Raw genomic sequence first — 25,835 nt, forward strand, 5'->3', positions numbered from 1 at the left:
CAAGGGTTTCTTACCTTGCCATCCTTGTCCTTCCTCTTTACTGAAATAAGCCAGTCCTGAACTCTCATCAGGTATTTAAACAATTCCCACATGTCAAATGTGGACATGCTGCATAACAACTCCCAATTAACACACCCTAGCTCCTGCCGAGTACTGACATAATTTGCTCTATCTCAATTTTTATACCTTCCCACAGGTCCTGACTTCTCCTTATTCATAGCTTGAATTTAACTTATAATTGACTTTGTGAAGTGCTTTAGGTTCAAAGATGTTGCCAGGGTTGGAGGATTTGAGCTAAAAGGAGACGCTGAACAGGCTGGGGCTGTTTTCCCTGGAGCATCAGAGGTGAGGGGCGACTTTATAGAGGTTTACAAACTTATGAGGGGCATGGATAAGATAAATAGACAAAGTCTTTTCCCTGGAGTCAGGGAGTCCAGAACTAGAGGGCATAGGTTTAGGGTGAGAGTGGAAAGGTTTAAAAGAGACCTAAAGGGCAACTTTTTCACACAGAGGGTGGTATGTTTATGGAATGAGCTGCCAGAGGAAGTGGTGGAGGCTGGTACAATTGCAACATTTAAAAGGCATTTCGATGGGTATGTGAATAGGAAGGGTTTGGAGGGATATGGGCCAAGTGCTGGTAAGTGGGACTAGATTGGGTTGGGATATCTGGTCGGCGTGGACGGGTTGGACCGAAGGGTCTGTTTCCATGCTGTACATCTCTATGACTCTATTATGCCACGTCAAAATCAGGTTCATTGAGAGGGGAAAGATTTTTAAAAGATATGAGGGGCATTTTTATACAACTTTTTATTTTGATGGTTCAAGTGTGGAAGATGCAGGTACATAGAACATAGAACATAGAACAATACAGCACAGAACAGGCCCTTCGGCCCACGATGTTGTGCCGAACTTCTAACCTAGATTAAGTACCCATCCATGTACCTATCCAAATGCCGCTTAAAGGTCGCCAATGATTCCGACTCTACCACTCCCACGGGCAGCGCATTCCATGCCCCCACCACTCTCTGGGTAAAGAACCCACCCCTGACATCTCCCCTATACCTTCCACCCTTCACCTTAAATTTATGTCCCCTTGTAACACTCTGTTGTACCCGGGGAAAAAGTTTCTGACTGTCTACTTTATCTATTCCTCTGATCATCTTATAAACCTCTATCAAGTCACCCCTCATCCTTCGCCGTTCCAACGAGAAAAGGCCGAGAACTCTCAACCTATCCTCGTACGACTTCCTCTCCATTCCAGGCAACATCCTGGTAAATCTTCTCTGCACCCTCTCCAAAGCTTCCACATCTTTCCTAAAGTGAGGCGACCAGAACTGCACACAGTACTCCAACTGTGGCCTAACCAAAGTCCTGTACAGCTGCAACATCACTTCACGACTCTTGAATTCAATCCCTCTGCTAATGAACGATAATACTCCATAGGCCTTCTTACAAACTCTATCCACCTGAGTGGCAACCTTCAAAGATCTATGTACATAGACCCCAAGATCCCTCTGTTCCTCCACCTGACTAAGAACCCTACCATTAACCCTGTATTCCGCATTCTTATTTGTTCTTCCAAAATGGACAACCTCACACTTGGCAGGGTTGAACTCCATCTGCCACTCCTCAGTCCAGCTCTGCATCATATCTAAGTCCCTCTGCAGCCGACAACAGCCCTCGTCACTGTCCACAACTCCACCTATCTTCGTATCATCTGCAAATTTACTGACCCACCCTTCGACTCCCTCATCTAAGTCATTAATAAAAATTACAAACAGCAGAGGACCCAGAACTGATCCCTGCGGAACTCCACTTGTAACTGGGCTCCAGGCTGAATATTTACCATCTACCACCACTCTCTGCCTTCGACCGGTTAGCCAGTTTTCTATCCAATTGGCCAAATTTCCCTCTATCCCATGCCTCCTGACTTTCCGCATAAGCCTACCATGGGGAACCTTATCAAATGCCTTACTAAAATCCATGTACACTACATCCACTGCTCTTCCCTCATCCACATGCTTGGTCACCTCCTCGAAGAATTCAATAAGACTTGTAAGGCAAGACCTACCCTTCACAAATCCGTGCTGGCTGTCCTTAATCAAGCAGTGTCTTTCCAGATACTCATAAATCCTATCCCTCAGTACCCTTTCCATTACTTTGCCTACCACAGAAGTAAGACTAACAGGCCTGTAATTCCCGGGGTTATCCCTATTACAGTTACAGCATTTTAAAATATATTTAGAATAGTACATGAATATGAAATGTTTGGAGGGATATGAGCCAAGCACATGCAGGTGGGACTAGTTTAATTTGCGATTATGGTCGGCATGGACTGGTTGAACCAAAGAGTCAGTTTCCATGCTGTTATAACCCTGCTCATAAGACAGCCCCCGTCCCTCCCCACCCCCCAAACGAATACATAGTCGGGGGTAAATGGGTCTGGGTGGGTTACTCTTTGGAGGGTTGATGCGGACTTGTTGGGTCAAATGGTCTGCTTCCACACTGTATAGATTCCATAATTCTATAATTTACTGTCTTGGGTCATGTTGGCTGGTTTAGATGGTAGTACTTGTGCTTCAGAACTGAAAGGTTACCTTTGTCAGATCTAACTATGTAAAGGTTAACTCTCCAGGATAATGTTGAAAGAATACTGTGTTTGCGTTACTATCCTTTAGCCAAGACAGTCTCTCGTAATGTTTTAGGTAAAAGTGGAAGGTCCCAACATATTGTTCAGAGGAGCAGAGAGTGCTTGAGTCCTGGGAAATGTTCTCCCTTCAGCCAGTGTCTTCCAATAAAAGCCAAAGTTTACTGTCATACACCCCTTTGGCAATTGCTTTTGTAACTGTCATATTTCAGAATACTTCCATCAATTAGTTGATCCATGCATGGTTTTATGTCCAGAGGGTTTAAATCAAATGTTGTCTTCAGATGGGATCAGAAACTTATAAACATTGGGGTGAGGATGCAAAGCTGTAATTAGCCCTCCATTTTATAGCTCGCCTTTAGTTCTTATAATCCTTGTGTTTGTACATTTTATAATGGAATCATCCTCTAGATCTGTTTTGCTGCAGTTGTTCTCTTCTTCCAGTGGTGATGCAACACAGATTCACATAATAATGTCAGGGGGAGCAAGAGATATTAAACAGGCGGGTAGGAAAGCAGTTAAGCGAGTTTAAAAAGGTGAGTTTTTAATGAAGAAGGATTTTGCGGGAGAGAGAAATATCAAACTGCGACAGGTTTAGCAGAAGAGTTTCAGACTTCAGGGGTCAACATTTGGATTTTTTAACCTGTATTCTTATATTTTTAATGTTTATGTATATCAGAGATCAGGGGAAGGGCAAGGTTGACTGGTTTTCTGGCACACTAAAATCTGATAGTTCTGTCAGCCTCTTTAATAGCAGATAATCTTGTTTTGGAGTTAAAATTTCATTTTGTTTTCATTGGCGATTGTGCAAAACTTGTACAATGGAAAGATAGATTCTATCGTTTGACAAATTTGCATTGGTGTCTGCAGACTTAAAGCGAATGTGAGAAATGGTGTTTTATAGGGACTGCACAGGATGCCAGTTGGCAAGCAGAATGAGTAGTTATTTAATGGTATGGTGAACTCGCAATGAAGCATTAAAGACTGCATTATGATTTTACTATATTAATTACTGATTGCTGAGTGGGCTCCATTATGTGGTTTTTCTTCATAATTTGTATTGGTGTTACGTTGAGACACAGGCCATTCAACCTAGCTAGTCAAAGCAGATGTTTATACTTCACACAAACCTCCTCACACTCCTAAATTGCCACTTCTCACCTGGCCCCTTTCTCCTGCATATATGTGCTATCAGTTTCAATAGCTTCTGCTTGGCACTGCAGACACTTCCCCATTCTGAGCAAACTTGTCAATACATCCCTCCTAAAATTCTTTGATTGATCTGTAATGGTCTTTTTTTTTAGTTATGCCCTCTGTTCTTGACTTACCTATAGCACTTCAAACATTTATTATTAGGTCTTCATCACTTTGAACATAGTGAGGATCTGAAAGAATGCATGTTTGTTCTGTTTTTCTTTTTTCTAGCCCATGAAAATAAACTAGCCTCCCTCTTGCATCAAGCAGGAATTCAGCAAAACTAAAAACCTTTGTACTATGATTAATTGATTGGAAGCCCCCTCACTTCATTCCCTTGTGTATAGTGCAAAGTTTCCCAGTGGAATCCAGAAATAGATTACTATGAAATGTATCAACTGTAGAAAGAACATTATAACTGGTTTTGGTTTTTATAAATGATCTCTCTCCTGTTCTGCAGCTCTGAGTCTTACGTGAACAGCCAAATACATTTGTATGTACGGAGTCGTTACACTTGCCATGAGCTCTTTGGATTTGACATCATGCTTGATGAGAACCTGAAGCCATGGGTTCTAGAAGTGAACATCTCCCCAAGGTACCTGTATGATCATTTTGGTAATTAACCACCAGAGACATCAAATAGGAGCAAGACTAGGTCATTTGACCCCCTTGAGCAAAATGCAGTAACAGAAAGTTTATTATAGACACGGGCAGTAAATGTTGACCTAACCTATGAATCACAAATTTCATTAGTGAATAAAGAAAAAAAAGTTTCAGCTGTTAGACCTAAAGCAGTAAAGACTAAACCTAACCTTGTGGCACAAAGCAGATTAGTTGCCCTTAGCGCGATACAGTGGGTGAATTTTGTTTAAACTACAGATTTTGGAAATCAGCAGCAAAGTTAGAAATTGTTGGAAAAGTTCTAGTCTGGCAGCAGCTGTAGAGAGAAAGCAGTTAACATTTCGGGTCCAGTGACCCTTTTTCAGAACTCCAGAATCGTTCGGATATGTTAAGCCCTAGCAAAAGCCCTAGCAATCCATATCTCTGCTGGATGGGGGTCATACCTAGCACATAGAAAGATTTGATGAAGATCAATCATCTCATCTCTAGGACAGCTTTGTAGGAGTTCCTCAGAGTGGTGTCTGAGACCCAAACATCTTCAGCTGCCTCCTCAATGATCATCGCCCCCATCATAAGTGGGGATGTTTGCTGCTGATTGTGCAATGTTCAGCACCATTCACAACTCCAGATACTGAAGCAGTTCGTGTTCAGATGCAACAAGATCTGGACAATATCCAGATAGTATTTACGCTACACAACTGCCAGGCAATGAATATCTCCAATTCAGTGGTGTTGCCATCACTGCATTCCCTGCCATCCACATTCTGAAGGTTACCATTGACCCGAAACTCAGCTGGACTGTCTACAAGAGCAGGTCAGAAGCTAGGTTGGTGGGGAACAACTCTTCATTGCATTGCCATCCAAAGCTTCAAAGGAAATGAGTAATAAGTCTTCAGCACCATTCATATCTCCTCAGATATTGAACCAATCCATAACTAAATGCAACAAGATCTCGGCAATATCTAGCAAGTCAAGTGGCAAGTAACACTCGCACCACACAATTGCCAGCCAATGATCATTTGCAATAAGAGACAATATAACCAAATGGTGTTACCACCTGAAATCTACTCTCTATCAACATCTTAGAGACTATCATTGACAAGAAGCTGAACTGGACTTGTCATATAAATATAGTGGCTGCAAGAGCAAGTCAGAGTTTAAGAACCCTGCAGCAAATAACACACCTCCTGACTCCCCAGAGCCTGTCCACCATCTACATTAGGATTGTGATGAAATATTCCCCACTGGCCTGGATGGATGCAGTTCCAACAACACTCAAGAAGCTTGACACCATCCAGGATAAAGCAGTCTGCTTGACTGACACCACAAACATCCACTCCCTCCCCCACCAATGCTCACTCACAGCAGTGTACATTATTAACAAGATGCTCTGCAGAAATGTACCAGTAATCCTCAGCACCTTCCAAACCCAGGACCATTTTCATCTAGAAGGACAAAGACAGCAGATACATGAGAAAACCATCACTTGCATGTTCCCTTTCAAGCCACTCACTATTCTGACTTGGAAATATATCGCATTCCTTCACTGTCACTGGGTCAAAATCCTGGAATCCTCTCCGTTAGGCCATTGTGAGTCAACCTACAGCATATGGACTCCATTGGTTCAAGGCAGCAGCTCACCACAACCTTCTGAAGGGCAGCTATGGATGGCATAAAAGTTCTGGTCAACCAGCGATGTCCATGTCTCATGAGTGAATATTTTTTTAAAAGCACACCATTTATAGCATTTTATTTTTATTTTTTAATCCAAGTGGTCTATGCCAGTGTTTGTGCTCCATTCAGGCTTTCATCTCCACTTCATTAATTGACCTTGCTGCTCCTTTCAGCTTTATTTAATTTTCTGGTTTCTCCTTAAATGAATCTATGCTATTTGCCTCAACATTCTGCTAGTGACTTCCAGGTCAGGCAATGGCCTAGTGCTGTTATAGCTGAAATAGCAATCCAGCAACCTAGACCATGTTCTGGAGAAACCAAAAGAACTACAAATACTGGAAATCAGAAACCTGTTCTGAGGGAGGGCCAGTGGAAGCGTTAACTCTTATTTCTCTCCTGATGCAGCATGACCTGCTGAGCTTTTCCAGCAATTTCTGTTCTTGTTTCTAATGTTCTCTTTGTGGGGCTCGTGCAACATGAATGGCAGGCTAATTTGATCAATTAATGTCAATTAAATGTCTGTGGATTCAATTATGCAGTAGCTTATTTTCTTCTGTAACATGGTTAAGTGGAAGAGAACATTTGGTATGCCTGATTAATCTAGGTCATTTGACGCTTCAAAAGTTAACCAGAAGCAAAATATCATGTATCACTTCTCCTTTTAATCTTGACAGTTCCACAGAGCATACAAATTAAGAGCAGGAGTAAGGCATTTGATGTCTCAAGCCTGCTCGTCCCTTCAATAAGATCAAAACTAACCTGGTTGTGGCCTCAGCTCCATATTTGTGCTTTCTTCTGGTAGCTTTTGAATCCCTTGTTAGTGAAGAATCTCAGCTTTCCCCAAAGTCTGTCCACCATGTATACAAGTTGGCAGTATGATAAATACTTAACTTGATGAGTGCAACACCCAAGAAGCTTGACTGTATCTGGGTCAAAACCCACTTTGTTGGCACCACACTCTGAAATATCTCCTCCCTCCTTCACTACTCAATAGCACCAGTATGTGTTATCTACAAGATGCACTACAGAAATTCACCAAGTCTCCTTAGGCAGCACCTTCCAAACTCTAAACCACTGCCATCTAGCAAGACAAGGGCAGCAGATATATAGGAGTAAAGCAGTTACAAGTTTCCCTCCAATCTACTCATCATCCTGAAGGAATGGCGATATATTTCCATGTCATTAGTTCAAAATCCTGGAGCTCCATCCCTAACAGCATTTTCAGTTCATCTATATTAAAGCACAGGTTAATGATATTGAGCGCAAGTTACTGAATGCTTTCAACTAATGTTCAATAAAAATGCAATCTGTTGAATTATTTTAGAAAGTATTTATTTTTACCAAGGTTTAGCACATTTGTCAAGTCTTAATACTTTACACAATTAATTCATTTTACTTAAGTAGACAAAGCTATTGCTCTTTTTATATTGAATTTATTTTATTACTGAGTGAATGTAATTTTTATTCCTCTTAACCTCTTTCACTCAGCTTACATTCAAATTCTACACTGGATGTTATGATTAAGGGGCGGATGATTAGCGATCTCCTGAATCTGGCTGGATTCATTATTCCTAGTAAGGATGAGGTAACTCCAACCATAAAAAGGTAAAAAGGCGCAATCCTTTCCTGAAATATTTGCTGTATTGATGTATGAAACCACATGTTCCTGGGCACTGATCACAAAACATGTGACAGCATTTTCAATTGATATTTCAAATGAAATGAACAGTTATATACTTTGTCATAAATACTTGTGTAACTATGTCAAATTGTTTCTTAGTTCCCTGAGTCGGTGGTTTGCTGCAAAAAGTGGTTGGCTTTATGTGGTGTTTCTTAGTGAATTGGTACCATTCCAGTTTGCTGATGAAACTACACCATTTGAAAGGGAATTGGTATGGGGCCTCTTGTGGTGCAGTGGTAGTGTCCCTACCCCTAAAGCAAGAGACCCAGGTTCAAGTCCTACCTGCTCTAGAGGCGTGTAGTAATATTTCTGAGCAGGTTGATTAGAAAAACAGGTTAATGAAGGGAAAAAAATGGATTGGTGGGGAATCTTCTAGAGACAATTATTTGGGATAGAACTAAGAGTTCCATGCAGAAAGGTGGGTTGATTAGGAAATGTCAGCACAGATTAATAAAGGGGAAATTATACTTAACTAATTTGCTGTGGTTTTTATTTTGAGGACGCAGCAAAGGGTTGCTGAGGGTAGTAATGTTGATTATGGTCACAAGGATCTCCCTTAGCATTTGTTGCAGTGCCACACAGCAGACTTGTAAAGAAAGTTAGGAGTCATAGTATAACAGGGTCAGTAGAAATATGGAAGCAAAATCGGTGAAGTGATAAGAAACAGAGATTAATGGTCAACCGATCACTGGGGCACGTGCTCTTCCTGATTATGTACCATGACATCCATGCTCCTACCAAGATCCTATGTGTGAGGCAGTCCTCTTTGACTCTTCTGTACAACTGAAACTTGGAATATGTATTGCTGCCACCTCAAAGCTGTTGAGAGGAACTATGAACGCAGTCTGATAATCATTCTCTGCATCAGCTGGGAGAGCATGCACACCAACATCAGCATCCTTGAAACAATCAGTAACATCATTATCAAAGCCGTGATCATCTAAAACCAACTTTGCTGAGTCGGCTTTGTGCTGAGGATGCCTGAGTTCCAACCACCAAAGTAAGTCATGTTTGCCCATGTCAAGGAAGGCCTCGAATGAGAGGTGAGCAAAGGAAGCTTCTGAGAAGCTCCCTGGAGGCTTTCCTCCAGGAATGCAACATGGATGTCAACTCTTGGAAGACCCTCATTCAGTAGGAACAGACTTTGAGGTACCTCCTATACGAAAGGAAAGTATTACTTGAGTACATCCGTCAGCAAGAGGAGGTGTAGAATGGGAATCTGAAATGAATGGCAGTCTCAAAGCCAAGGACCGGTTCCACCTCCTGGAAACACCTGCCAAATGTGTGAACAGAGATGCTCTCAGATTGGGTTCATCAACCACATAATTAATGATTTGTATCTGGGTATGCAGGAGACAGTTTCAGAGTTAAAGATGACTCAGAACTTGTAGGAATTGTGAAGTGTGGGGACAAGTGTAGAGCTCTTTAAGTATGGTAGTTCAGAAGAAGCTGTTCTCATTTGTAGAAGGGAAAAAAGTGTGTGAAGGCAGGGATTTAAGCGAAGTAAAGGTGATGTCAGGAAAAAACTTCTCTCACTTGAGTAGTTAGGGTATGGAATTGTACTTCCTGTAAATGGGGTGGAAACCGTTTCAATTGAGGTATTTGAGAGGGCATTGGCTGATTATTTAATTAGAAGGGAGTATGGAGAAAAGGCAGGAAATTAGCACTAGATGATAGAGCTGTAATGCCCTTGAATGCAGAGTACAGGGAATTAAGATTTTTTTCCTTTTGTTCTGTAGCAATTCTTCTAGGCCAAAGAGTAATGAGCTTACCGCTGACGAGAAACTCAAGCGAGTTTACTACCTGAGCCAGAAATCGCCACCTATGGTAATTTGTCTTCTCACAATATCATCAGAAGTGTAAATAGAGAGACGTTATTAATATTCCTGACATAAATGCTCATCATTCATTACATCTGGCAACACTTCATTCATTTTGAACTATCTAAATTCTGCTTCATTGGTTTGGGTCATCTGCTAATTTGTACCATGAATGACTGCAGATTAATGAGCTGGTTTCGCAAGTTTATTGCCCATTCTATTCAAAAGGATGCACTATTGACAAAAAATTGATTTCATGTTTTACTTCCACCAAAGACTTTGTTTCATTTCTGAGAATTTTGATTGAGTGGAAAAACAAAATAATTTTTTTTAATCAGGAAAGAGATGACCATCCAAGTCCAAAATTTTTGAGATTGCAAAGGAACTACGTGGCTTTTGTTACAAAAGCAGACGATGCAGGAAGCCTTGGTTTCAAGACTACATAGTGACATTGTACTTTTTTTTATATGTACTGTAAAGACATTATAAGATCTCACAGATCCCATATTTCCATCCCTTTTTAAATTTGGCTGTGGATGTCAGTGCAACTCTTTAGCAGCAAGGGTTGGAGAATTGCTGATGTATTCTTCCTATATTTCTCCAATGCTTAGCAATTATACCAGTAGTAATTTTCTATCACAGCAATTTTAAAAAATAGCATTGAGCTAATCTGTACTTGTTAATCTAATCGGAGAAAATCCGAGGAACAGGTGGGCTACAGTTATTCTTGCTGTGCTTCCAAGTCAGTACAGTCCAACCAATCAGCACTCTCTTCTCATGCTGTACAAAATAGTGTCCCGTTTTTCAACTCTTTCTTGCATTTAAGTTCTGGTAAGTATAAGACAAAAAACTTTGACCGTCTCCTTTTTAGCAATGTTTAAAGTAAACAGTATAAACATTACCCCTTAGTGGATGTCAGTTTGATCGCTGAGCTGGAAGGTTCGTTTTTAAATGTTTCATCACCATACTAAGTAACATCATCAGAGACCCTCCAGAAGAAGCACTGGTGGCATGACCCGCTTTCTATTTGTGTTCAGGTTTCCCTGGGTTGGTGATGTCATTTCCTGTTCTTTTTCTCAGGGTGTGGTAAATGGGATCCAAGTCAATGTGTTTGATGATAGGGTTCTGGTTGGAATGCCATGCTCCAAGGAGTTCTTGTGCATTTCTCTGTTTGGCTTGTCCTAGGATGGATGTGTTGTCCCGATCGAAGTGGCGTCCTTCTTCATCTATGTGCAAGGATACTAGTGAGAGTGGGTCATGGCTTTTTGTGACTAGTTGATGTCCATGTTCATGATGTTCAACTAGCCACAAAAAGCCATGACCCACTCTCACTAGTATCCTTGCATACAGATGAGGAAGGACACCACATCGACTGGGACAAGCCAAACAGAGATACATGTGAGAATTCCTAGAAGCATGGCATTCTAGCCGGAACTCTATCAATAAACAGATTGACTTGGATCCCATTTACCACACCCGAGAAAAAAAAACAGGAAATGACAACATCACCACAGAAAATGATATCACCAACCCAAGGAAACCTAAACACATAAATAGAAAGCGGGCCATACCACCAGTGCTTCATCCAGAGGCTCACTGATGATGTTGAAAAATGTGGTGCTGGAAAAACACAGCAGGCCAGGCAGCATCCGAGGAGCAGGAGAATCGACGTTTCGGGCATAAGCCCTTCTTCAGGAATGAGGCTGGTGCGCCAAGCAGGCTGAGATAAAGGGTAGGGGGGAGGAAGTTTGGGGGAGGGGCGCTGGGAATACGATAGGTGGAAGGAGGTGAGGGTGAGCAACAACGTCTCCTTCCAATCCTCCCACTTCCTCCAAACCAAAGGAGTAGCCATGGGCACCCGCATGGGCCCCAGCTATGCCTGCCTCTTCGTCGGATATGTGAAACAGTCCATCTTCCGCAGCTACACTGGCACCACCCCCCCATCTTTTCCTCCGCTACATCGATGATTGCATTGGCGCTACCTCGTGCTCCCACGAGGAGGTTGAACAGTTCAAGCACTTTACTAACACCTTCCACCACTACCCCTCAAATTTACCTGGACCGTCTCAGACTCCTCCCTTCCCTTCCTAGACCTCTCCATTTCTATCTCGGGCGACCGACTCAACACAGACATTTACTACAAACCGACCGACTCCCACAGCTACCTAGATTATACCTCCTCCCACCCTGCCCCCTGTAAAAACACCATCTTGTATTCCCAATTCCTTCGCCTCCGCCGCATCTGCTCCCAGGAGGACCAATTCCACTACCGAACAACCCAAATGGCCTTCTCCTTCAAAGACCACAATTTCCTCTCCGACGTAGTCGACGATGCTCTCCTTTGCATCTCCTCCACTTCCTGCACCTCCGCCCTTGAACCCCGCCCCTCCAATCGCCACCAGGACAAAACCCCACTGGTCCTCACCTTCCACCACTCCAACCTCCGGATACATCCTATCATCCACCGTCATTTCCGCCACCTCCAAACAGATCCCACCACCAGGGATATATTTCTCTCCCCACCCCTATCACCATTCCGGAGAGAACACTCCCTCCGCGACTCCCTCGTCAGGTCCACACCCCCCACCAACCCCACCTCTACTCCCGGCACCTTCCCCTGCAACCGTAAGAAGTGCAAAACTTGCGCCCTCACTTCCCCCCTCACCTCCCTCCAAGGCCCCAATGGTTCCTTCTGTCGCAAATTCACCTGCACCTCCACACACATCATTTACTGTATCCGTTGCACCCGATGTGGTCTCCTCTACATTGGGGAGACAGGCCGCCTACTTGTGGAATGTTTCTGGGACACCCGCACCAACAATCCAACCGCCCCGTGGCTGAACACTTTAACTCCCCCTCCCACTCCGCCAGACCCTGACCACACGACGCCTGGAGGAAGAGCGCCTCATCTTCCGCCTTGGAGCCCTCCAACCGCACGGGATGAATGTTGATTTCTCCAGCTTCCTCATTTCCCCTCCCCCCACCTTATCTCAGTCCCAACCCCCGGATTCAGCACCACCCTCTTGACCTGCAATCATCTTCCCGACCTCTCCACCCCCACCCCCTCTCCGGCCGATCACCCTCACCCTCACCTCCTTCCACCTATCGTATTCCCAGCACCCCTCCCCCAAATTCCCTCCCCCCTACCCTTTATCTCAGCCCGCTTGGCACACCAGCCTCATTCCTGAAGAAGGGCTTATGCCCAAAATGTCGATTCTCCTGCTCCTCGAATGCTGCCTGGCCTGCTGTGTTTTTCCAGCACCACATTTTTCAACTCTGGTCTCCAGCATCTGCAGTCCTCACTTTCTCCTCCCTGATGATGTTACCTAGTATGGTGATGAAACGTCTGAAAATGAACCTTCCAGCTCAGTGAGCAAACCTACATCCTGAGCTACAAATCTTCTCAAAACTCATTATCTCTTACTCTTTATAAATGCTGATGATTTGTATACACCTCACTCAACATTGAAGTCAGGCAACGTGGTGATTTGATTTTTAACCCACATGATATATCTGTCTTCCAGCATTTCTATTCCTCTCTACTGGACATTCTTACCCCAGATGATATTCGGATGTTAATGGAATCGGAGGATGAGTACAATCGCCGAGGACAGTTTGAGCGGGTATTCCCCTGTCGACATTCGTCCCGCTATCTCCAGTTCTTTGAACAGCCCCGTTACTTCAACATCTTGCTTGATTTATGGGAACAAAAATATGGTCAGAATAGAGAAGCAGGTAATGTTTAAAGACACCTTCTCTGAAGCTACCTGGGGAAGAAAATAAAGGATTGGTTCTTTTCTTGTGAAGCCTTGTCAAAAATATGCTTTCCATTGTGAAGTTGCTGCTGCCAGAATTTATTTATTTATTCTTTGTTAATTCCTGGATTTGAGGGCATCGCTGGCAAGGCAACATTTATTATCCATTCCTAAATGCTCAGAGGACAGTTAAGAGTCAACCACATTGCTGGGTCTGGAGCCTCATGTAGGCCAGGCCAGGCTAGGTAAGGATGGCAGTTTCCTTCACTAAAGGACATTAGTGAACCAGTTGGCTAATCACTGAATATTAGTTAGTATTATGCATTACTTGTGTGTGATGTGACAACTCGATGTCACTTGAATCTAAGATCTCAGGAACCTAAAACATTAGTTGAAAGACAGTGGCATTGTGAATGTGAAGTATTTCACATGGAAAGAAAGGTGGATTGTGCACGGTGACAAAATAGTTTTGTGTAAAATAAGAGGGTTTTATTATGGCGAGCATTTATTGCCCATTCCTCGCTGCCTAGAGAGCAGTTAAGAGACAACCATATTGCGTTAGCTTGCTCTCCATGGAAGCTGCCTGACCTGCTGTGATCTCCAGCATTTCATGCTTTCAATACAGATTCCAGCATCTGCAGTAATTTGCTCCTATATTACTGTGGGTCTGGAGTCACATGTAGGTCCAGGTGAGGAAGGCAGGTTTTCTTTCCTAAATGACCTTAGTGAGCCAAATCTTTTTATACCCCCCACTAATCAACAGTAATTTCACGGTTGCCTCTGTTTGCATTGGATTCAAATTCCACTAACTACCATAGTGGGGTTTGAACCCATTTCCCCGTTGGGGGCGGCACGGTGGCTCTGTGGTTAGCACTGCTGCTTCACAGCACCATGGACCTGGGTTTGATTCCTACTTTGGGCGACTGTTTGTGGAGTTTGCGCATTCTCCCCGTTTCTGCTTGGGTTTCCTCCGGGTGCTCCGGTTTCCTCCCACAGTCCAAAGATGTGCGGGTTCAGTGAATTGGCCATGCTAAATTGCCCATAGTGTTAGGTGCATTAGTCAGGGGTCTGGATGGATTACTCTTCAGGGGGTCGGTGTTGGGCCGAAGGGCTTGTTTCTATACTATAAGAAATCTAATCCCAGACATTACCCTGGACTTCAGAATTAATAGTCCAGTGACATTACTACTGTGCCACAGTCTCCCCTAAGTCCAGGCTTAGATTGTGTTCCTGAGAGAGAGGCTAATGCTGAGAGGGCACAGGTGAAATTTGAATTCAGTTCTTTAAACCTGGAATGAAAGCTAGTTTCAGTAATGGTAACCATGAAAATACACTGATTTGTGGTGAAAATCCATTTGGTTCACTAATGTCCTTTTGAAGAAAGAAACCTGATGTCTATACCTGGTCTAGTCTACATGTGAGCCCACCCCCAATGAAATATGATTAACTTGTAACCACCCTCTGAAATGGTCTAGCCAGCCATTCAGTTCCAAGGTAGTGAGGGATAGGCCACCAATCTTGCTTTTCTAGTGATACCCACAGCCAATGAAAGAATACTTTGTTTAATGTGATTATCACTGAAAGGAAAAGCCAAATAGATTGCACCTGTATAGTTCAGCAATGTTGCATAATTTGAAAAAATACATCTGCTTCAGACTGAATAAGTTATTCTGTTGAATTCTCAACACTAATGCATTCAGGCACAAGAGAAAATGCTGAAAAGATAATTTGTTTTGATTTCTGAAGGTAGTAGTTGAGTTACAGGGACATCCTAAAGGAGGATGGTATCTTCAGCTTTGAAAGGAGGCACCCTAACACTATGTGGGGTACTGGGTAGTATAGAAAGGGTAAGGCTGGAGCATTTGTTTAAAATGAATTGTGACTTAATAGGGGAGTGTGAGTGCAACTAGATTTGATAGTAAGTTCAGGTTGTTTTTTGTTTAAATTGACTTGTGGGTACAGTGAATGGGACAACAAACTGAAGTAATTCAGGAAATGTTTTGGGAGGCGGAGCTAGTGTGGTGGTTGGGACAGTGTAGTGAGATTAGATTAGATTACTTAGTGTGGGAACAGGCCATTCGGCCCAACAAGTCCACACCGACCCGCCAAAGCGCAACCCACCCAGACCCATTCCCCTACGTTTTACCCCTTCACCTAACACTATGGGCAATTTAGCATTGCCAATTCACCTAACCTGCACATTTTTGGACTGTGGGAGGAAACCGAAGCACCCGGAGGAAACCCACACAGACACTGGGAGAATGTGCAAACTGCGCACAGTCAGTCTCCTGAGGTGGGAAATTAACCCGGGTCTCTGGCGCTGTGAGGCAACAGTGCTAATCACTGTGCTACTGTGCCGCCCACTAAAATTGACCTATCATCACCTGTATCTTGCATTGTTAATTCAGTTTGTACTTTAACATGCTTGTAGGCACCTGGTGTTTTAATAATCATTTGTTTTAAATGTTGAATCAATGATGCTGAGGATCGTTATGCTGGAAATTTCCTTGTTTGTTTCTTTGCCATAAATTCTCAATAACCTTTCAGCTCATCATTTATATCTTTTAGTACTCTCCACAAGATGCCTTTGGTCCTTCTTTATCATCATATCCTATTCTTTTATCCCTTAGTAAACCTGGGTAGCTTACCCATGAATTGATGCTTTTTAACTACTGCACGGTTTAGGAAATTGCACTTTTAACACCATGCTTCAGTATTGCAGAATGCTAACAGTACAGGTGGACACCATTTGGCCCATCTAGTCTGGGTTGGCCCCCTCCCAAAACATTTTACTTAGTACCATTCTTCCACCACCTCCTCACAACTTTGTACATATCCATAAAGCAGTCTCCTCCACATAGCAGCTGTATTCCAGACCTTAACCAGTAATTAGGTAAGCTGATGGAATATACTTATTTTTTGCAAGGGAATTGACTACAAAAATAAGGCTATGCTTTCAGGTATACAGAGCTTTGGTGACACTGTATCTGCAACATTGTGTGCATTTCTGGTTGTCATGTGTAACAAAGGTGTCACTGGACTTCAAGCATTTCAAATGAGGTTACTAGACTAACACCTGAATTAGGTGAAAGTGAGGACTGCAGGTGCTGGAGGTCAGAGTCAAGAGTGTGGTGTTGGAAAAGCACAGCAGGTCCGGCAGCATCCGAGGAGCAAGCGAATCGACGTTTTGGGCATAAGCCCTTCATCGGGATATTCCCAAAACATCGATTCTCCTGCTCCTCAAATGTTGCCTGACCTGCTGTGCTTTTCCAGCACCACACTCTTGATTGACACCTGAAATAGGCAAGTTGTCTTATGCAGAATGTTTCACTAGGCTAGGCTTGTATCCATTGAAGATGGATGAATAAGATGTGCATTATTTGAAACATGTAAGATGCTAAGAGACCTTCTAACTTTGTATGCACATTTGGGTTATTAATTACGATTTGACAGTTATAGTCTGCCAACAATGTATAAAAAATATGCAGTACTGTGTACTCTATACCCATTTATATTAAGAAATGCATGGTAGCCTGATTGTCTTCTAATATATAATCTGTCCACTGTTCATACTTTAGTTGTGTTTGTTAAAGTGGGATATGAAATAGGTGCACAATATTTCTGTAGGCACTGTGATTGTTATAAAATCAAAGCTGTATATAGCACAACAGATTGCCAGGTTCAAGTTTCTGCCTGATCAGAACTGCAGCAGCTGTGCTGGTGTTTTAGCTGGTGTTCCCTTTACTTGGGGAAATAGAAGTGAAGAGAATATCGTATGCCTGAACAAATCCATAAAGAATGGTCAATTGAGTGCTGAAGGATAGCTGAAGCATGGAAATCACATCTCATCGGTAACTGAAGAGGCGACAGTGCTTTAACAAGAGATCAGAAGAAAGATTTTGTACTTGTATTTTATTCTGTATTGCGTTTACCATCTTACAGGAATTGATGTGCTGAAAGAACTGAGTTACAGAGGGGTTCATCTGGGACTATCTGTTCATCCCGCGCATATTGTGAGTAACCACAAATGTTGTCTTTTGCAGTCTTCTGCTGCCAAATTCTCTTTCTTTTTAGTTGATTATTTGTGTGATGGTAAGGTTGTATGATGCAAGTGTTTCTAATTGTATAGTGATTTTGACACAGACCAAATCACCTGAGGGGAAAGTGGAGTGATCTTCCAATTGCAGGAGAAATTAGTCACAGTGGCTCAATCAACTAGCTGCTGGAAGTAGCAATTGCAAGATTTTAACATTGGAAGAACTTAACATCTCTAATGTGCAAAATGTGTATCTTTAAATTATGCCAATGGATCTCATCTTCTAGATTTCTTAAATGTGAGTCAGGCTGAACAGTATTATAAAATCTATGACTTGTTCAGGCAAGGTCCAAGAAAACAAAACAGCTACCAAGCAATTTTGCCAGTTAAGTCGACTGAGCATAATGACTTTCTTTTAGGTTTCCAGTATGAAAAGCTCAATGAATGCTGGCAATGCTAAACTTCTGTTTTGTCAAATCTGTACTTTTAGTCACAAAGGCCTGTTGGGTTATCTTGTCTGAAGCTGAGATAATTGACCTTTGTTAGATCCATATGTTTGGCCTGGTATCCGTCTTGTATTTGATAACTGCCCATTGTAAACCATCTCTGTGAAAACTCAGCTCTGCCCAACCTAAACTTGGGTACCTCCAAATAGCCTTTCCTTTCCCAACATGCCACTTTTTAAGTGATAGCTATTATTTTCATGGTTTTTGACCTTTTCAGTTGAAGAGGTTAAAAGGTGGGTTTGAATCCAAATTTTTCTACCCCTCAGAGTTTGTGAATCGATAACAAAGAGGAATAGATAAAGAATCACAAACACTGGGAGGTTGACTGATTCCAGAAAACCAGATGATAAAGGATAAAACTGAAGCCAACCTTTACACACTCTAGTTTATTTATAATTTATTGACCAGGATCACACCTTTGAACACACATCTCCTAACTCAATGACCACAGTTTCAGAAAGTTCATATTTATAATTAAGTGTATTGCAAATACTATTAATATAACTAAGTATATTCTGCAGACACATTATAATATTGAACCATCCAAACAAAAGGCGGGAAAGATTTAATTGGTTCATTCAAACATTGTGTTTCACTCCCCACTAGGCCCACAAGTCACTTAATCAGGCAAGCAGAATTACTTTTGGTTAATTTAGCGGGGTTGAGTGAAAAACCTATGATTCCAATCTGTACAATCCCTAAAGATAATTGCTACTGCAGACTTCAGCAGGTACTGTGCCATTATTCACAGGTAGTGCTCACCTATCTTTTGTAACTAAAGATGTCTTCCACTACCAGGAGCTTGTTTAGCTGATTTTTCTTTGAAGGGCTCCAGTGAATCTGCATTCTCCATACGGTCTGCTTCAGAGGTTGATGACTGCCTAAAAGATGTACACCAATTCAACTGTGCTCCATAAATTGCAATTAAACAAGAATTCCTTTGAAGCAGGAAGCAGCAAAAGTCAATGCAAATCGAGGCTGATCTGATGCATAGCAATCTTTTATTTGCTGAAGTTTTTTCATGGGAAACTACGGTATTACATCTTCAAAAACAAATAAAAGAAAATGCCACCTTGAATTTATGAAGTGGAGAATTATTTATAATATTTTTAAACGTTGCCACCCGTTAGAGTCTCATGAAAGTGAGATTTCTACAGTTAGCACTGCATGTAAAAGGGAATTGCAGTGAAACAATTTTTATGACGTATGGGAAGAAAAATAATATCTGATCCCATTAATGCTACCCCACTCTGTCTAGCTTAAATATCCTAACCATCCAAGCGAAGTCTGTTCCCTTTATCATCTTGAAGCCACGGTTCATATCGCCTTGGACTTCTCCGGTGAAAACTGGCCCACCACCCTGAGTGTATTGTGCTAATAGAAGTTGGTATCTTTTAAGTAGCTCTTGTAGATACTCTGGGGACTCGATACCGGTAACAGGTAAAGGAAGCAAAACCAAAATTAGATGCAGCCCCCTTGAGACCTTTTTAAAAGGTGTATTTCTGGTCTCCAATGACACTTCTAGTTATACAGTCTACAACCATATTAACTTTCCCTATTATGGCTCTTCATTCATTAGAGGCCCTTTTATTTAGTGTTCATTTTTTTGCATTACTCCAGAGATTTGAGCAGCCTTCTATCATCTATACACCGGAGTATAGCACGGGTTAATGAAATGTGCCATGATGTAAGCAACATCATTATGGGGAAAATGCAGTGTGTGCGCACCCCCCAGCCATTAAGAAAAACCAACAATATTTCAGCTCTCTTGTGATAAAAGCTAACCTTCTATCGCATTTTATTTACTATGCCACTAACTTCGTGACTTTGTATACAAGGGCATTCAAATCGCTTAATAGTTCCTCATTCCACTAATATAGGGCAGAACAGATGTCTCTGTCGAAACAAAAATACTTGCCTACTTGAACTAATTGAAGATGTAAAACCAAGTTCTGTCCATGTTTGTAAATTGTAATTTCACCTGAACAACTTACGGTCTTCCTGACTGTCGTGCCAGTTGCAAACTCTACTCTTACATCCAAATAATAAATTTAATCTTGGTGAAAATCTGAGGTTCCAATGACTAAACTTCCTTTAAAGTAGGTTATCACATCTACGTCCTGTAGTGCAAACCCCACCCCCCCCCCGGGAAACTGTACTGGTCCCAGTTGCTCCATGCCATATTTTCAGTTGATTTATATTTGAGTTATTCTGGGTAAAAATGAAAACTACTTTTCCTCTTGCCAGTGGCGTCCACCTAAGTTTCATTTCCCTGCAAAGTTGGACCTCAAGGTCAACGGAGAGTCTAAGATCAATCCTTCTCAAAGGTAAGAGCATCAAACTGTGGATTGAAGTTAATTTAAAAACTTAATTTATAATTTAAAAACATTGTTGACTTGCGTATTGATATTTTAAAACTCCAGTTAATATCAAACTTTCGTTTGAGCATTTTGGGTGTAATGAAGGAAGTTTTGTCAGGTACGAACCCCTCCAACCTTATCTATTTATTTTGGGAGCTCTCATTAAGGAAAGGAATTTGATTACCATAGCACTTCAAAACCTCACATTGCACAACCCTTTGCAAACTTTCTGAAAGATGGGCACTGTAATATAGGAAATGCAGAGCCAACTTCCACGCAGCAACCTCCAAAAAAAGCAATGTGATAAATGACCCGATGATCTGTTTTGGTGATATGGGTTGAGTGATTTTAATTGCTTCATCAGTGTTGCCTGTGCTTTTTACTGTACAACTTTGAACTCTGCACTTCTCTTTCTAAGTTTCCCTGTACCTCGCGCTTTCTCATGCTCCTTTTAAATTCATCCAGTTGACTGGAATTTTGGCCGTCTCTGCTAATGTTGCTTTTTTTATGATTTGGCAATAAATGTTAGTTTATTACACTCTAAGGACATCTAATTATGTCAAGGTCACTGTTTAAATACAGGTAACTGCTGGTAAATATTCACTAAGTTACACTCAGACCCAAAAGAATTACTTTTGGTTAATTTAGCGGGGTTGGGTTAAACCTCTTCTGTCCCTTTAGATTAATGCCCTGGGTTTCTTGCTTCACCACAATACCAGACAAAATCACGGTTTAGACGTGCTCAATTGGAACATCAACTTGAGGTTGTGTTTCAAAATCTCTAATGACTGGGTGTGTACTTAATGAATCTGTATCAGCGAGTATAATCAGTATTATACTGAACCCAGGCTGATGTAGGTGCAGAGAAAGCATGAGCATTTTATGCAAAGCTTCCATTTCATAGCCTCAAATTACCTACTGACAAAGTTACCTGAAGCCAAATTGGAAGTATAAATCTCCTATGAATTGAGGGGCTGGTTGCTTTCTTCGTTCTTTCAAGGGTGTTGCTTGCAAAGTCAGCATTTGTTAGTGATCTTTAATTGTCTTTGAACTGCATGACTTCCTAGGCCATTTCAGAGGGTCATTAAGAGTTGTGGGAAGTAAACCGCTCTGATCATGAGCATAATATGTTTCTCTCTAATAATCTAAATGGCAGAAGTAAACCGCTTGGTTCACAAGGCACCGGTTTTGTTTTATTTGCAGTCGAGAAACTATGCCAAAAAAGAAAGTAGCTGCGAATCAAGAACCTAATCCTACTCCTCCACAACCAGTGGAAGGCCAGCAGTCATCCTGACAGCCAACAGACTAGCTGCTACCACAGCTGGCTAGTGGAGTACTTCTCACCATTCAGCCAACACTTCCAGAAGTGAAGCTTACAGCTATTTGCCGACAGCTTGATCTCTCAGATTCAGAAGTCTACCTCCGCTGAGGGAGAGGATATGGGGGAGCAGGGTATTGACCACTTGCTGAAAGGAGGCCTTACTGTGGCCTGTGTTTGCTAGGCGCAGACTCACCTTAGTCTACGTTCCCATTGCACATCAACTATTCACCACATTGTAAAACGTGCGCCCTGCATCTAAAGAGTCAAAGCCTTACTGAACTGCCAAAGTAAAATGCAGAAATTTGACTGGCTGATGACCTGTGGCATTTGACCACTGTTCAAGAAGCTTAATTGAACAATCCTCTGGCTGCACAAGAGTCTTTTACAGTGTGGTGAATAGCTAAACTGTTGGTATGAGAAATTCTCATGCCAAATAATATTACTGAAAAGTGTCCGTGCCCTACAAAATCACTTTAAAACAGTGCAGTGACCTACCAGAGCAATTATGTCACAAAATGGATATGGTCTAGTTGCTAATTTTAATTAGTTTTATTCTTGATTAATTGAGACCTGGTCCAATGTCGTCTTAAGTTATTTAATCCATTCTTAACTCATTGCACTGGATTATGTGAATGCTGACTGTGCTGTCCTCATCACTGGCACAGTCAGTACTTTGTTAGGTTAAAAATTATTGTTCTTTTATAATCAAATCTTTAAGACGAAAAATAGTCTTGGAGCTTAAATTTGTCTTTAATATAATCTTAACAAGTTATAAACTACACAATTTTGTATGAGTTCAATCCTGAAAAGAAAATACGTAAACCATTTATTAAATCCCTGCAATATTTCATCTTGACTGCCTTGATATGTGTGAATCTGTTTTATCAGACTGAGTGTCAGCAGATGTAATGGGTAACTCAAGTTCTTGTCTGGTTGAGGGCCAGTACTTAATTTTTATTTTGCCTGATGCCAGATGTTGAATATCCAAGACTTCTTGCAGCTATGGAGCAGTTAATGCAGGGAAGCCTTTAGATCAAAGTATTTGTGGAGAGCTCCTGATCCAGATCTGTGCACTGTTGTGAAATGTGCTTACTGCTGGTCCACAGTGCAGCTGCAGTGTGGAAAAGGATGTGCTGCATTAAACACTTGTGTAACTGATGTAAGGTTTCTCATGTTTCCACTCTAGATTCTGTGGAATCTGATTATAGACATCAAGCCTAAGTGTTTGTTTTTTGTGGAGATTAGTTTATTTCTGTCTCTCTCCACTCCTTCCTGCCAAGTTTCTAAACACCTTCCGGATAGTTTTCAGACCTCTATCAGGAAGTCCAATGACCTGTTGTTCTTCTCCTCCCTACCCCTTGATGCTGTCTTTTTGGCAAGCCCATACTGTGTTGCCCACACTGCTGAGTCACCTTGATTTTCTCATTGGAGATGAGAGGGGTGGAATTAACATTGAAGCTATACTGGCCAACTTGGATAGTGCCAACCCACCATAATGTATTTTTAGCCTATTGTTTCTTCATTTCACTGAAGCAACATAGTGTGGTACAAGGTTGAAGCTGGGATTTCTGATGTTGATTTGACACTTGCTAGTAATTTAACTTTATGTGGAGAATTGGAACGGACAGAATGGCAGTCGATAAACAGGTCTTCCCACTACTCCTAAGGTGCCAAGTAAGCAAATCAGAAGATTGCATCAAAGGAAAAAGCCTTCAGCTTTTTGTTAAACTTTGGGATTTTGAAATAAATGCAAGTATAGCAAATGCCTGGAGTGAAAGTAGAAAAGGTAGTGGGGAAGACAAACCAGTTGGACAATTGCGATCTGTGCAGTGAGTCTGATCTTATGGGATTGAGTTCTATTTTTTGCTTTTGTGTACAGATTTTATTGACTTCATAAATAGTTGAGGGCTTCATGCTCATTTTAGGTTTCACATTTCCCAGTTATGTCATTCCGCTCTGTCAAATTTTAAAGAAAGTGGCATCTTCTCTTTAACAGATTCATTGAGTGGGGGCAAGATGTTTGGGTTTCTGTAAAATGTTCTGCTTGTTCTGTGTCCTCCTTTAACCCTTTCCTGGCTGCATCAAAAATAAAGTCATCGACAGTAGTTGCTGAAGCTCCCGAGGTGAGAACTTGTGTGCTGGAGTCTCCAGTTTCACTAATACTGTAATTAGTGACTGCTTCCAGTAAATGTAGTAATTCCCATAAGACTGCTCTCTTTTCATTTGATTTCATTAATAAAGAATACATATTTTAAAAAATCAATCAGAAGATCAAACTTTATGCTCCTCAAGCTACTTTCCACTCTAGACTTTTGCTGTGCAATGCAAGTAAAAAAAAAATTAGATTATTCAAATATGTATTCACCAGTTTTGACATGTTTACAAGTTTGCTGTGAATTAGGAATGAAAGAAATAACATTAGTGACATCTGTGAAATGATAATTGAAAGGTGACAGCTGCTTTGTGGGATTTCTGTTGCGCTTTAGTTTAATGATAAACCTATTGTTGCAAAAACAATTAATGTTCTTCCTCTTCCCCATTTAAGGTTTTGGACAAGATTTCGTTGTGGGAATAATTCAAATAAACTTTGTTTTTAAGAAACATTTGAGTATATGTTGAATAAAGTTAAAGCAACAGTGAAAATGTTGCAATTGCTTAAAATCTAGCAATCTGAATAATGTAACTGAATCCAAATCCACGTTTTATATTTGTGACTGCTTTAACTGTATGCAGCCTACTTGTCCAGCATCCTATCTGCTCCAAAAAAAATTATAGGATTATGCGAGAAATCCTACAGTGGGCTGCATATCAACAGATTTAACCCTATTTATGTAAGGAATTGTTTACAAGACTGGCAAGGCTCATAAATTCCAGAAAGTGTTCAGTCTTTGTTTTATCCACCGTGAATTCGCTTTCTACACTACTCCAAGGTTCTGCTGCAGCACTGATTCAGCCCAGGCAGAAATCTTTTGCCACAGCGGGCTGTGTTCTGGGAAAAGCAATGAGCATAAATGCCTTTCTCAAAATGTGATACATGTTTACTGAGAAGCAAGTTTGTAATCATTCAGAATCTGTTATGTCATGAACAGACTTTTTAAGAAGTGAATTACTAATAGAGAACTTTTGTGTATTCTGGCACTTGTCTGCTGTCATTATGTTTACTATTTCTTGAAGTATCTGAGTGTTTGATCAAGATTGGTTTCTAACAGTACAGAAGCTGTTGAGAGACTGCAGTTTTGAGTTGAGCAATAATTTAAGAATCCTAATAAATATATCTTGCAGTTAATGCTTTTGAACAATTGTCTTTTGTTCATTTCATTATTGTTCGCAATACCATCCCATTGATGCATTATCTCAAGTAAATGCTCATGAAGTGACAAGTGAGTTGGGTTTGATTTGTGATGGAAATTACACAAGTATAGCTTTCATGTCTTGAATACATTCAGAGATCAAAGGATATTGAAAGTCTGGAATGGGCAGGCTGGAAAAAAAATTGCAAATAAATGAAAGTGAATCAGTTCTGAGGTAGGATCACCAGACCTGAAATGATAACTTCTCTCCACAGATGCTGCCAGACCTACTGAGCTGCTTCAGCAATTTCTGTTCTTGAAAATGAATTATAGAATGCCTAGAGTACAGAAATAGGCCATCAGAGAGTCTGCATTGACCCTGTGAAGGGCCTCCCACCTAGACCCACGCCATCCTTGTAACCCTGGCTAATCCACCCAACCTACAGCTCCATAGACACTGAGGCAATTTTAGCATTCTAATCCACCTGGCCAGCACATCTTTGGATTGGGCAAGGAAGCTATAGGAAACTCGCACAGACTTGGGAAGAACATGCAAACTCCACACACAGGCACAAGGCTGGAATCAAACCTGAGTCTCTTAGACTGTGAGACAGCAGTGCTAACTGCTGTGCCAACCCTGGAAGACTCCTGTAGTTGGTGTAATCTGTCCAATGACATTTTAGCCATCTCTTAAATTATCTCTCAGTTTTAACTCAAGTTTATGCAAGCCAGCCTTATCATTAATTCATTCAAAATGAATCTTTCTGTCTTCCTCCAAGTTCAAACATTCTACCTGAAGCATGGTGCCCATACTGAACACTGTATTCCAAAAGAGATCTGATCAAGGCTTTGTGCATCTGAACATCAATTCCTCCTGTTTATATTTCAATCTCCTGGCAATAAAGACTAGTTTTCCGTTAGTTGTTTTGA

At 41.4% G+C, this 25,835-nt stretch overlaps 1 protein-coding gene across 2 annotated transcripts in view; it reads left to right on the plus strand.

Moving 5' to 3' along the window:
* ttll4 (tubulin tyrosine ligase-like family, member 4) overlaps window positions 1-24,901 on the plus strand; it is a 109,977-nt gene extending 85,076 nt beyond the window's left edge. For both annotated transcript variants that reach the window (XM_043694273.2, XM_087989346.1), the window contains exons 13-19: window positions 4,302-4,436; window positions 7,625-7,741; window positions 9,557-9,644; window positions 13,162-13,372; window positions 17,335-17,405; window positions 20,182-20,261; window positions 21,498-24,901. In XM_043694273.2, coding sequence (XP_043550208.1) covers window positions 4,302-4,436; window positions 7,625-7,741; window positions 9,557-9,644; window positions 13,162-13,372; window positions 17,335-17,405; window positions 20,182-20,261; window positions 21,498-21,588 — 793 coding nt within the window. In that variant the 3' untranslated portion in view covers window positions 21,589-24,901. The remainder of the gene's footprint in view (window positions 1-4,301; window positions 4,437-7,624; window positions 7,742-9,556; window positions 9,645-13,161; window positions 13,373-17,334; window positions 17,406-20,181; window positions 20,262-21,497) is intronic.
* The last annotated feature ends 934 nt before the right edge of the window (window positions 24,902-25,835 follow it).

The sequence above is a fragment of the Chiloscyllium plagiosum genome, unplaced genomic scaffold (assembly GCF_037043375.1).
Source record: "Chiloscyllium plagiosum isolate Xiang-an unplaced genomic scaffold, Cpla_swu_hap1 HiC_scaffold_7, whole genome shotgun sequence".
Lineage (NCBI taxonomy): Eukaryota > Metazoa > Chordata > Chondrichthyes > Orectolobiformes > Hemiscylliidae > Chiloscyllium > Chiloscyllium plagiosum.